The sequence below is a fragment of the Sorex araneus genome, chromosome 8, assembly GCF_027595985.1.
Source record: "Sorex araneus isolate mSorAra2 chromosome 8, mSorAra2.pri, whole genome shotgun sequence".
NCBI lineage: Eukaryota > Metazoa > Chordata > Mammalia > Eulipotyphla > Soricidae > Sorex > Sorex araneus.
The window spans coordinates 47078429-47091636 of NC_073309.1; the positions used below are offsets into that span (position 1 = coordinate 47078429).

Consider the following 13208-nt stretch of genomic DNA (forward strand, 5'->3'; position numbering starts at 1 on the left):
ATGCAGCATTATAGCACTCTGGGTCCATCAAGAAAAGCCTGCATGGCCTCAGAACTGTCCGTGATTCTCTCGTTCTCCTGTCAATCCTTTTCCTGCTCAATTTTCCCGTTTGCTGTCCCCCAGGGAAACCTTCTGGAAAGAAATATCTCTGGGAATCTATATCCGGAGTGACCTGTGTAAGCTAATTCACATGGCGATCTCCACCCTGAGTCTGTGCTGCATGGTGACCACGCTGCCCTAAGCAGATGGACCAGAGAAGAAAATGTCTGTTTTCCACTTTTACTCACTGCATCATTTGTCACAACACAAAGTAAATTCCAGGAAAAACAGATTTCACTCTAAGAATCACATAGATCCAGAATTCTTCCTGTTCTTGTTTTTGTTTGGGGGCCACACCCGGCAGAGCTTAGAGCTCACTCCTGGCTCCGTGCCCAAGGATCTATCCTGGTGGGGTTGGGGGACCACCTGAAGTGCTGGGCTTGAATCTGGATCAGCTTCATGTGAGGTAAGTGCTCTATCTGCTGTATTATCTCTCTGGTCCTTCTTTTTGGTTCTGATCATACACATCACAATTCTTGTGATCAGAAGAAACGCTCTATACTCTTAACTTGTATTGTGCATTTCATTTCAGAGCCATTTAACTATTCGAAACAAAAGCCTCATGTATACAAAGTGCTGCCTAAAATAGATGACAAACTACCATGGAATTTGCATCATAAAAACGACACACGTAAGCCCCATCTTCCTGCATAGGTTCTAATAACTACAGAATATTTCCATCTCAGCAAGCCCAGTGGTATAAACAAGTTCCTTTACTTTTTGCTGGAAATAAGGTCTAGCTTACTGGGAAATGTTCCGTAGCATCTAAGTGGCACTCTCTTAGAAGCACACCTGAGTGCTTCTTGCAAGGCAGGGCGCTAATTCGATGGGAATATTCTGGAAGGGCCACATTTGACGCAGTCTATGGAACTGCTAAGGAAGACGGGGTGATTCTGAGGTCTCCCTGCTCAGAATTGATTTCTGGACAGACTGTCTTTACCCTAACTATTCTCGAGATAAGTACGCCTCTTTACAAGGAGGAATCGACTCTGGGCCGCAAACTGTCTCCACACTACAGATAAGGTGTCTCCTGGGGATGGGTGGCCTGGTGCCGAAGCAGCTTGGTGCTGTTGATGAATGCCTTCCCGCACTGCTGGCATGAGAAGGGCTTCTCCCCGGTGTGAGTCCTCTGGTGCACAATGAGCCGGGCGCTCAGGCTGAAGGTCTTCCCGCACTGGTCGCACGCGTAGGGCTTCTCCCCAGTGTGGGTCCGCTCGTGCTGGGTGAGGCAGGAGCTCTGCCGGAAGGCCTTCCCGCAGCGGCCGCACACATAGGGCTTCTCGCCCGTGTGTGTGCGCTGGTGGACCACCAGCACGTAGCTCTGGCTGAAGGCCTTCCCGCACTGCGGGCACGCGTAGGGCTTCTCGCCCGTGTGAGTGCGCTGGTGCATGGCCAGGTGCGAGCTGCGGTTGAAGGCCTTGCCGCACACGGCGCACTCGTAGGGCTTCTCGCCCGTGTGGGTCCTCTGGTGGGCCACCAGCTGGGAGCTCCAGCTGAACGCCTTCCCGCACTGCTGGCACTCAAAGGGCTTCTCCCCACTGTGCATGCGCTGGTGGGCCGCCAGCTTGTAGCTTTGGCTGAAGGACTTGCCGCACTGGGCACACTCGAAGGGCTTCTCTCCGGTGTGGATCCGCTGGTGGGCCACCAGCTTGTAGCTCTGGATGAAGGACTTGCCACACTGGGTGCATTCGTAGGGCTTCTCCCCAGTGTGTGTCCGCTCGTGTGCCAGGAGCTTGTAGCTCTGCCTGAAGGCCCTGCCGCACTGCCGGCACGCGTAGGGCTTCTCGCCCGTGTGGGTACGCTGGTGGACCACCAGCACGTAGCTCTGGCTAAAAGCCTTCCCGCACTGGTCGCACCTGTAGGGCTTCTCGCCCGTGTGAGTCCTCTGATGTGACACCAGGTGCGAGCTCCGGCTGAAGGCCTTGCCACACTCCACGCATTCGTAGGGCTTCTCCCCCGTGTGCGTTCTCTGGTGTGCCAGGAGGTGGGAGCTCCAGCTGAAGCTCTTCCCACACTGGTCGCAGGCCAGCGGCTTCTCACTGGGATGGGTTCTGGTGTTCGGAGCCAAGGGCGTGGCTGTCTGCAGGGGGGTGCTGCATTTATACTGGGGCTCTTCTGTGGTTCTCTGTGGCTTGGCGTGGCTCACGGCTTGCCCACGTTCTTTCAAATCGGAGGACTGTCCTCCCGTACAGATTTCCTCATGCATAGTTCGGGGCACACTGTGGGCAAAAGACTGGATAGCGTCAGCACATTCACAGGCCTTAGTGTCTTCGTGAACTCTTGGAAACTGGATCAGGTGAATGCCTTGAGCAGGGCTTTTATAGAGTTCCCCGCAGTCATCAGTCTCCTGGAGACTCGTCACAAGAGAATTAAGATGCAATTTCTCCACTTGTGAAGCACGTTTATGAAAATGGCTTCTTATGGGTACCCTCTGAGGTGAGATGAGACTGAAATTCTCCTCCAACTCCGCACTTTGGCAAACTTTTTCATGAACTTTCCGTTGAACCAGGGCTGCCCCCTTCCCAAGTCCCTCCTGTTTTCCCAGCTGCTGCTGCTGAGGGTTCATACCATCCTGAACTTCATGTGGAGATAACCCCGGGTCATCACTCGTTACCCTTTCCAGTTTCACTCTTGTGAGGGGTGAGTCATAAAAATGGTTCCCCTTCGATGGTGTTTCTCCTCTTCCAAGTTCTGCTGCCAAGACTGGAAGAAAGCAAAATAAAACACCCTCATGCAAAACTATCACAGCTAGAAGAGCGGAGGAAAAGCAGGCATGGAAGTATGCAGAAGAATATTGATTTGTTTTTTGCCCTGGAGCTCTAGAACCTGAATCAGGAAAGTAAATGGGTGGAATGGGTGGGATGAAGTGATGAACGGAGAGCTACAACAACTCAACAACAGAAGAGGAAACCAAAATCAAACTCTTCTCGTCGTAACTCTGCCAAATAAAAAGACTCCAGATGTCAAGTGATCTCCATATTCCAAAAATACGATTAAAACTCAGGACATACGGCGTTCTCAGAATCAGTTTTACAATCCTTAGCAAAGATGTGGTGGGTTCTTCCCATGTATTTTAGTGCCAAACACATGTTCACGGATAAAAGATTAGTGTTTACATAGTTCCTTTTTTCTGCTTGTTTTGCCTTTGGGTCACACCACGTGATGCTCAGGGTTTACTCCTTGCTCTGCACTCAGGAATTACTCCTGGCATAGCTCAGGGGACCATATGGGATGCCGGGAATTGAACATGGGTTGGCATGTGCAAGGCAAATGCCCTACCCACTGTACTATCTGGCCCCCTCTCATAATTTTTAATTTTTGCTTTTTTGGGTCACACCTGGCAATGCTCAGTGGTTACTCCTGACTGCACTCTGGAATTACTCCTGGCATTGCTCAGGGAACTCTATGGGATTCTGGGAATTGAACATAGGTGGCTGTATGCAAGGCAAACCCCCTGGCCCCTCTCAATTTCCTGAGGCATGAAACAACCTGTGTTAACTACCACACAAATTGCATTTGTGAACCAAGCAAAGGAATAGAATGGGGGCCCTGTATCCCGGGTTCCCTAAATGTCTCAGGGGTTAATATGACGCCAGGGGTTCCTGTGGTTCCAAGGGAGGTTAGCTGAGAAACAAAAATCTGGGAAGTGTCGAAGAAATAGAGAGCACACCTGGAAAAAGTGGTTATATACATAATCTGCTTGACGCGGTGGTGAAGAAAGATACAGCATCTCCAATGGAGAGTTCTCAAACCAACCATCTGTGATACTGTCTATTACAGGAACACGTGTTTTGAAAAATTCTTTTTATTTGATTCGTTTTGTTTTGGTCAAAACCCTGGTGCTGCTCAGGGTTTACTTCTGACTCAGTGCTCTGGGATGACTCCTGACAGGGCTTCGTGGGGGGTCCTGGAGCTCAAGGTTGGGTTGGCCATGTGCAAGGCAAGTGCCTTACCCACTGTGCTATCTCTCCAGGCCCTAAATAAATAAATAAATAAATAGATAATATTTTTAATACTTTTTTTCTTTTTGGTCCAACAAGGTTAAATTTGGTTTGAAAATGGGTAGAAGGGGACATAGGGCTTTGGATTGGGGACAAAAAAAATTCCCTGCAGGCCAGCCCCAGTCGGGGCCGCGCGGCCGCTACTGCGGCCGCGCGACATTTTATCTCTTCATTCACATCAATGGAAAACTTATTATCAAATATTTCCCTATTAATAGATCTGTATTCTTAGGGGATAAATTCCAACAAGAATAGTGAGTCTGTTTTGAAACTCTAAGAACAATAGTGAGTTATGTGTTGAAATCTGGAATGTAATCAAGGTAAAGAGAAAAGGAAGTGAAATTATCACTCACCTATGGAGTGGGTTGGGGGGTGAGGGGTGGTCTGTATACTGTTTTTTCTTTTGTTTGTCTGTTTTGTTTTTGCTTTTGTTTTTGTTTATATTGGTGGTGGAATATGGGCACTGGTGAAGGGATGGGTGTTTGAGCATTGTGTAACTGAGATATAAGCCTGAGAAGTTTGTAACTTTCCACTTGGTGATTCAATAAAAAAAAAAAAAAAAAAAGAATTAAAAAAAAAATTCCCTGCAGAACTTGGTCTCAGACTTTGGCTCTTAAGAACCATGAAGACTTGGGACTGGAGCGATAGTACAGCGGGTAGGGCATTTGCCTTGCACGCAGCCAACCTGGATTCAATCTTTGGCATCCCATATGGTCCCCCAAGTACTGTCAGGAGCAATTTCTGAGTGTAGAGCCAGGAGTAACCACTGAGCATCACCAGGTGTGACCCAAAAAACAAAAATAAAATAAAAACACTTAAAAAAATAACTATAAAGATTCAACACAATCACACTCAAGAAGCTGCCATATGGTCCTCTGAGCACCACCAGGAGTGACCCCTGAGTGCAGAGACAGGAGTGAGCCCTGAGCACTGCCAGGTGTGGCCAAAATACAAAAACAAAAAAAAAAGCTACATCTTTTTAGTTTTTTGAGGGATGGTATGTGGGGGGGGGGGGTCACACTCCGTCATACTCTAGATGCACACAGGGGAACCATATGGAGTGCCAGGGATTGAATCTGGGTCAGCCACATTTGAGGCAAGTGGCCCCAAGAAGCTATACCTTTTCTAACCTACACATAAAAATCAAATCTTTGCTGGGGCTCCAAAGCACAAACATGATCTATGTGCTCAAATAATTCTCGCCTCAGTGCTACGTCTCTCTTAATCAATGGAAACGAGAAATAATTTCATTGCAAAGATGTCATAAAGGGAATCATTTTCTTACCCCAAGACATTAGGTCCCTGTGGTTCTCCGGAACCACATCCCTGTCCAGGGGTCTTTGGGCGGAATTCACACTGGCCTCCTCTTCCCCAGTGAAGTCCACAGTCACGACTTTGAAGTCCGTCCCTTCCTGAAACAGGTCACACGATCCTGCTCAGCCGGGCATTATTACTCCCTTCCAGTGCTCACCGTGATGGGTAAGTGTGACAGGTGGAAAAGTGAGAAGCCAGACGCTGCCTTGATAGTGTCACTGTCCAAAGGTCTCTAGGGCAGGCATTGTAGATGCCTCCCAGGGAGGGCCTTTGGGCTTTAGATGTTGGACCTGGTTTTATATCTCCCCACAGCTCCAGAAAAAAAAAAAAAAAGAACACTTGAGAAGAATCGACATAAACGGTCTTCTGGGATTCTATCTCTTTATTCTCTCTCTCTTTTTAAAAAATTTTATTGAATTACCGTGAGATAGTTACAAACTTTCACGTTTGGGTTACAATCACAGAATGATTAAACATCTATCCCTCCACCAGTGCACATTCCCCACCACCAATATCCCTAGTATACCCCCCCTTTTCCACCCTCCCCCTGCCTCCACAGCAGACAATATTCCCCATACTCTCTCTCTACTTTGGGGTATTATGGTTTGCAACACAAACACTGAGAGGTCATTCTGTTTGGTCCATTATTCACTTTTGGCATGCATCTCCCATCCCGATTGATTCCTCCAGCCATCATTTTCTTAATGATCCCTTCTCTAGTCCATTTGCCTTCTCTCCTCCACTCATGAAGTAGTCTTCCAGCAATGTGGCAATTCTCCTGGCCCTTGTATCTACTGTCCTTGGGTGTCAGCCTCATGTGATGTTATTCTACACTCCACAAATGAGTGCAGTCCTTCTATGTCTGTCCCTCTCTTTCTGACTCATTTCACTTAGCATTATACTCTCCATGACTATCCATTTATAAGCAAATTTCATGACTTCACCTCTCCTAACAGCTGCATAGTATTCCATTATGTAGATGTACCAAAGTTTCTTTAACCAGTCATCTGTTTTAGGGCACTCGGGTTGTTTCCATATTTTGGCTATTGTGAACAGTGCTGCAATGAATATAGGTACAGATGTCATTTCTACTGTGCTTTTTTTGCATCCTCAGGATATATTCCCAGAAGTGGTATTGTGGATTCACATGGAAGTGCAATTTCTAGTTTTTGAAGGACTGTCCATATTGTTTTCCAGAAAGGTTGGACCAGTCGGCATTCCCACCAACAGTGAAAGAGCGTTCCTTTTCCCCCACATCCATGCCAGCACTAGTTGCTTTTGTTCTTTTGAATGTGTGCCAGTCTCTGTGGTGTGTCTATCTCCTCATTCTCTTCTTCATATTTGTCTCACACACTCCTCACTCCTTAAATCCCTTTCCCATACCTTCACTGGGCCCTGAGGAATGCATCTGTTTCAGTGAAATTCTAAGGTATCATCTGTTACCAATTAGTCCTCATACACCGTGTGTTAATGAAGCCCACCCGCCCCCTCAGACTCCCTCTCTCCCACAGTACTCACAGCCTCATGGGGGCCTGGTCTCCCATGCCAGGACTTCAAGCCCCAGTGGTTGAGGGTCTGCATAGGAATGCATGCAATCTTTTTTAATTTCTTTTTTTTTGGGGGGGTGTGGGGGATAGGCCACGCCTGGCTATGCTCAGGACTTTCTCCCGGTGGTGCTCAGGGATCACTCCTGGAGGCAGTTGGGGGACCACACTTGGTGCTGGGGATCTGGCCTGGCTCAGCTGCGTGCAGGGCAAGTGAACACCTGACCCCCATGTCCTATCTCTCCAGGCCCCTCGATACGTGCCATCTTAGTCTCACTTCTTTGGGGCCTTGTCCTACTGGCCCATGGCCCAGGACCCGAACTCCCTTCCCTGAAAATCTTTACCGAGGACTAATCCTTCAACTCAAGAGTCTGCATGGTAGGGGCTGGAGCAATAGCACAGGTAGGACGTTTGCCTTGCACGCGGCTGACTCGAGTTCAATTCCCAGCACCCCATATGGTCCCCTGAGCACCACCAAGAGTAATTCCTGAGTGCATGAGCCAGGAGTAACCCCTGTGCATCGCCAGGTGTGACCCAAAAAGAAAAAAAAAAAAGAAGAGTCTGAGTGGTCTCAGTTCATTCACCCTGGCCCAGCACCCAGTAATAAGAACAACATCCCTGAAGCACTTATGGGGTGTCAGGAGCGTGCCCAGGCCCTGTTCACCTCTCACGAAGGCTCCTGGGAGAAAGCTCAGCATCAGCTGCTCAGATGAGGCAGAGCCAACACTACTGAAAGTCAGCAATAGGCTGCGTCCCCAAGTCTGTTCGCCACCAAACACCTTCTCAGCCGTTCACAGGGCCCTGCAGTTGCTCCTCGCGAGGGACCCCGAGCCCTCGGACTCACTTCAGGGAATGCCAGTCCTCTGCTCACCCATTCCCAGCCGTCCACTCCAAGCACACTAGCCTCATGTGTGGGCACCACACCGGACTGCCCCCCCTCACCGATGATGGCTCTCACTCTGCGCATCCTCTATCCTCTGGGCCGTGACCCCACTGAGGTGCCTAATCTACGCCATCTACCCTTCTCATTAACATCTTTTCATCTCATTCAATTTAGAGCCTATCATTCATTTTTTTTGGCGGGGCACACTAAGCAGTGCTTTGGGTTTATTCCTGGCTCTGCATGCAGGGATCACTCCTGGTGGGGCTTAATTTGGGGTTCCAGAGACCAAACCCAGGTCAGTTGCATGCAAGGCAAGAGCCCCACCAGCTGTACTACTGCTCCGGCCTTATCGTTCATTTTTATCTATTTAACACATGAACACATTTCAAAATAAATTTCTTGTGTCAGTCACCTTGACTTATCTATGGGGCTTATGTCTGCCAGATTACAAAAGCTAAATGATAACCTGATAATCTTTCAGTATCTGTATTGCAAACCATAATACCCAAAGTGGGGGAGGGGGGAGAGAGAGAGAAAGAAAGAGAGAGAGAAAGAGTGAGAGAGAGGCCAAACTGGGAACATTGTTGGTGGCAAATATACACTGGTGAAGGGCTGGGTGTTGGAACTGTATATCTCACTGTGACTCAATTAAAAATAAACAAATAAATGAATAAAAGCTAAATGAATTTGAAATTCAAATATATGACATTGGAAATTGACTTTTCACTTTCATGGAAAGTGAGTTATAGAAGGTCAATGGGGAGGGGGGAAACCCACAAAAGCAACTGAATGAAGTATGACCAGTGGACAATATTAGGGACACGGCATTATCAACTTATGGTGCTTTTAGACTTATTGGAAGCCCAATGATGCTTTCTTATTCTCTCATAATCCAAAATTACTTTTTTTTTTTGGTTGTTTTTTTTGGGCACACCTGGTGTGCTCAGGGTTTACTCTGGGCTTTGCACTCAGGGATCACTTCTGGTGGCAGTTGGGGGGGCATCTGGGGGTGCTGGAGATTGAACCCAGGTCAGGGGCCTGAAAGGCAAACATCTTACCTACCTCTCTGACCTCCACCCAAATGACCATTTTTTTTTTTCTGGTTCTTGGGTGACACCCAGTGGTGCTCAGGGCTTACTCCTGGCTCTGCACTCAGGGATCACTCCTGGTGGGGGTCAGGGGACCATATGGAGTTCCAGGGATGGATTTGGGTTGGCTGCATGCAAGGCAAGCGCCCCTCCCTGCTGTACTATTGCTCTGGCCCTCTAGATGACTATTTTTAAGACTCTTCTGCACCAGTCACACACCGTTTCAATTTCTACCTCAGTTCCCAAAAGGAAACTTCATCTGAGTATTCACAGAAATAAATCCGCACCTTCACATGGCTCCCTTGGACTCTGAGGCAGCGTCTCCCTGTGGAGTCAGCCAACTGCCTCAGAGGAGTCAAGGGTTCTGCCAACTTGTAACTTCCTGTACTTCACTAACACCTTCCTGTCATCTCTTAACCCAAAGTAAAATCACAAGGCGACTTCACCTGAGAACTTCTTGCCTCCATCATCTCTTCAGCGCTTGCAGGGGACCCGCGTTTCCTGAGGAGCTCCTCACCTCCCCGCTCACAGAGATCGGAGGCTCTGTGCCCTGTCACCATGTGCGTTTCTCAACCCAAGGATGAGGCCCTGTCCTACCTGGGGTGGTCTGGCCTGTGGCCCCTCATCTTCTCTCTTCACTTTAACGATGATCTCTGGAGGCAGCTGAGTGTCCTAAGGGTGAGAAAAGGGAGAGACCAGACCGGGAGTTACAGCCTAGAGGACCTGCCTCCACACATCCCTCCACAGGGGAGCCTCAGGCTGGGGGACCAGATATGGGCACCAGGACACTGTGCATCTTCCAGGCACCGGCCCAGCCCCCAGGTAAATGGGGGAGATGCTAGGTATTTCCTGCCAAGGAGAGACCAGATCAGTGGTGCATTTCCTGGACCACAGGACTGTCAATACAGCGTGACCAAAGCCATCCCTGGGAAGGGATTTTCAGATCAGCTTCATAATCTGAGTGTTATGAGCACGTTCATGGCTGGGGTCTGAGCCATAGTTCAGCAGGGAGGGTGTCTGCCTTGCATGCGGCTAACTCGAGTTTGATCCACAACATCCCACATGGTCTCCTGAGCAGCACCAAGAGTAATTCCTGAGAGCAGAGCCTGGAGTAACTCCTGAGCACAACTGGGTGAGGACATACACCCCTTCCCCCACCACCAAAAAAGAAGCAAAAATGTTGACGGTGTGTGAATGCTACTCCCTTCACACTGATTACAAGTGCCCAGGCTGTCCCCGGGTGCTGATCTCTGCTTCAGTCTCCGTTTCTGGTCTTCCCACAATCCCTCTGGCACACCCCTGCCCCCGTGGCCCTGCTCCTCCCCTAACAGCTGCCAGAGGGCAGAGGGGCAGAGAGGGGCCAGGGCTTTCACTCTAGATGCCACGTTCCCTCCAGGCTCAGCTGTCAGGACGAGGGTCGGGGCCACCTCCCACGAGTGAGAGTTGGAATGGGGCAGAGGGGGTGGGATCCCTGCCTCCCAGGATCCCTGAAGGATCACTCACCTGCGCAGAGGCTGGCAGGGGCGCTGGAGGCTTCTCGTCCTGCTCCTCCATGTGCTCCTCCGGCAGGGTACTCCTGTGGGCCTGCGTGCAGGAGGAGACACCCTGAGAACATCACCCTCAGCGGGCACACCCCAAAACCCTCAGCCCTCGGGCTGCTCACACTCCCCAAGGAAAGCGTGCTTCTGTGGGGTCCTGCCCAACGTCTGTCCCTGTTCCGGCCGACTCTGCCCTCCACCCACATCTTCTCTGTGTCTCATCACCTGCCCACTGCTCGCCTTGGGTCACACAGCACAGACTGTATCCCGGTGGCTTCTGGGATCCCTCACCAACATGCAACCCATCAAGGACCCCAATATGCATCTCCTTCCCCTTTCCTAGATCAGCACCTCCTCTGAGAACAAGCAGCGGGGTTCAGAAATGAGCTTGGAGTGTGTGAATGTGTGTGTGTGTGTGTGTGTGTGTGTGTGTGTGTGTTAGAGCAACATAGTACAGCAGGCAGGGGGCTTGCCTTGCAGGCAGCTGACTCAGGTTGATCCTCGGCATCCCATCATTCACTAAGCACTGCCAGGAATTAGCACTAATCAGCGCCTGGTGTGCCCTACCCACCCCCACCCCCCAAATATTAATCTGCTTCTGGATTCCAGATCCAGCACCTGTCCCACTAACCCCACCTGTCCTGCAGTCTCCCACTCACAGGTCCTCCCCTCTTCCTGCTCAAATGGCCAAGTGCTGGCACAGGGAGCCCTGGTTCCCTCACACCCCAGGTCCGCGGGTCCCTACAGCACACCACCAGCAAGGCCCTGTGCCATAGCTCGGTGGCAAAAGCATTTGCTCACAAGCGCAAGATCCTGAGCTTGACCCCCACAGGGTCATCCACATACTAATGGTGGCGTCAGTATCAGCTAAAAAGTGAAGAATTTCCAATGAATGCCATGGGAGAGGCCGGGAGCATTGCAACCACGGATGAGAACCTCCAGTTATTTAACAGCGCTGGGAAAGAGACAGAACAGAGCCAGCCTAGATCTGCCCCTCCTCCCCCACAACCCCTCCCAAGTCCTGGATTTTTAGGTCTCACTCCTGGAGCGATAGCACTGCGGTTGGGCGTTTGCCTTTCACGCAGCTGACCCGAGTTCGATTCCTTCACCCCTCTCGAAGAGCCCGGCAAGCTACCGAGAGTATTGAGCCCGCGCAGCAGAGCCTGGCAAGCTACCCGTGCGTATTGGATATGCTGGAAACAGTAACAATAAGTCTCTCAATATCAGTCTTTCAGTGAGAGACGTTACTGGTGCCCGCTCGAACAAATAGATGAGCAAAGGGATGACAGTGACAGTGACAGTGAACTCCTTCCTACACCAACCCAGGGGCCCTCAGGCCAGAAACGGCCCAAGAGACTGGGACCAAGTGGCCTTCCGAGGAAAAAGTTTAATAAGTCCTGGTCTGGATTGAGCAAATCTTCCAGGAAATATAGCTCCGTCATTTCTCCCTCTCCGGGGTCCACTTCACCACGGCTGTTCTAATTGTCCGTTGGTGGGCCGGGATTTTATACCTCCGACCGGGTGTCCCCATCAAACTCACATGACATCAGGCTCTGCACCCTCTCATGTGGGTCCCGGGATGCTGGGTACAAAGTCCTATTTCCCTTTGGGTTCTCCCCTCCCAGCACGTGCAAGGCAACAGGGCCCTGGAATGGGTCACGAAGCCGCGCATCCCACCCACGGAATCTGCAACCTCGGACCCGGACCGTCCACGCCCAAGGCGTCTTCCCATTCAAACACCTAAAGAAAAGCACCGTGCTGTAGCCCCGCCCATCCGGGAACCAGAATGTGCACCTGCGGATGCCCCCTCAACCCCACCATCCGCAGGTCCTCCTCTCAGCAGGGGGACCCCGCCTCGGAGAGGGAGACGGGGGCCGTCCGGGACCCCCGCCCCTCAGCCACCCCCAGCTGTCTTCCTGCAGCCCGGGAATCCTGGGGGCCCCACGTGCCCAAGCACCCAGGCCATGCACAGCACAAAGCCCGGCCCCAAATCTGGAAGCACCGACTTCGGGGACCGCCCCCCACACTTGCCTACGTCGGTCCCAGCTCGAGCCCTCCACGCCCCAAGCCGAGCTGCGGGCCTGCGCATGCGCACCCGGAGTTCTCGCGCGGCCACGCCCCCCCGCCGGCCAACGCGTCCGGGTGGTCGTCCCCGTCCGGCCGGCGTCCGCGCCCGTGTCCAGCACGGCTTCTGCGGCAGGGACGAGCGCGCGGATCCTGGAGGCTACCTCGGCCCCCAGCCGGGGTCGGCATCCACCAGGCCGCCCCGGGGAGCCTCGAAAGGAGCCAGGGGCACGGCGACAGCAAATGTCTGCGCGCGCTGGACAATGGCCGCGCGTCTGGCTCAACGGCCTCGCGTCTGGTCCAACCCGGAAGTGCCTCCGGGCGCCACGCGCCGGAACTACAGTTCCCAGAAGCTCCTGCGGCTCGGGGCGGGGCCTAACCGCGTTGGGATGGGGCGCGCCTTGGGACCCTGCGGGTCCGGGAGGAGACTTGGGGTCGGGGGTCCCGGTTCCGAGCGTTTGCGGGGCGCAGGGGGGGAATAGCCTAGCGTCATGGCTAATGTCAGTGGCCTTGGTGCGTCTGGTGGGCTTGGCTTGGGAAAAGCTGTGCCGGGCTGGTTGGTCCGCGGGTGGCTGTGAAAGCGTGATCCCGGGGAAACCGGCCCGATCTCCCTTTCATGGGTTCCCGCTGCCCGGTCACACGCTTAAAGTGCTTCTCTGTCTCTCTGGGAGCCTCGG

General features: G+C 51.7%; 1 protein-coding gene across 4 annotated transcripts; it reads right to left on the minus strand.

Moving 5' to 3' along the window:
• Positions 1-350: 350 nt before the first annotated feature.
• On the minus strand, positions 351-12819 carry ZNF180 (zinc finger protein 180). Of its 4 annotated transcripts, none has more exons than XM_055146552.1 (5): positions 12696-12819; positions 10433-10513; positions 9527-9601; positions 5386-5512; positions 351-2802 (listed from the first exon to the last, which is right to left on the minus strand). In XM_055146552.1, the coding sequence occupies exons 2-5, from the start codon at positions 10481-10483 to the stop codon at positions 1112-1114; spliced, it is 1944 nt and encodes a 647-aa protein (XP_055002527.1). In that variant the 5' UTR covers positions 10484-10513; positions 12696-12819; the 3' UTR covers positions 351-1111. The 4 variants fall into 4 exon arrangements, with proteins under 4 accessions (XP_055002527.1, XP_055002525.1, XP_012791119.2 ...); XM_055146550.1 differs by having other exon boundaries at positions 12563-12818; XM_012935665.2 differs by having other exon boundaries at positions 12499-12818.
• Positions 12820-13208: the final 389 nt, after the last annotated feature.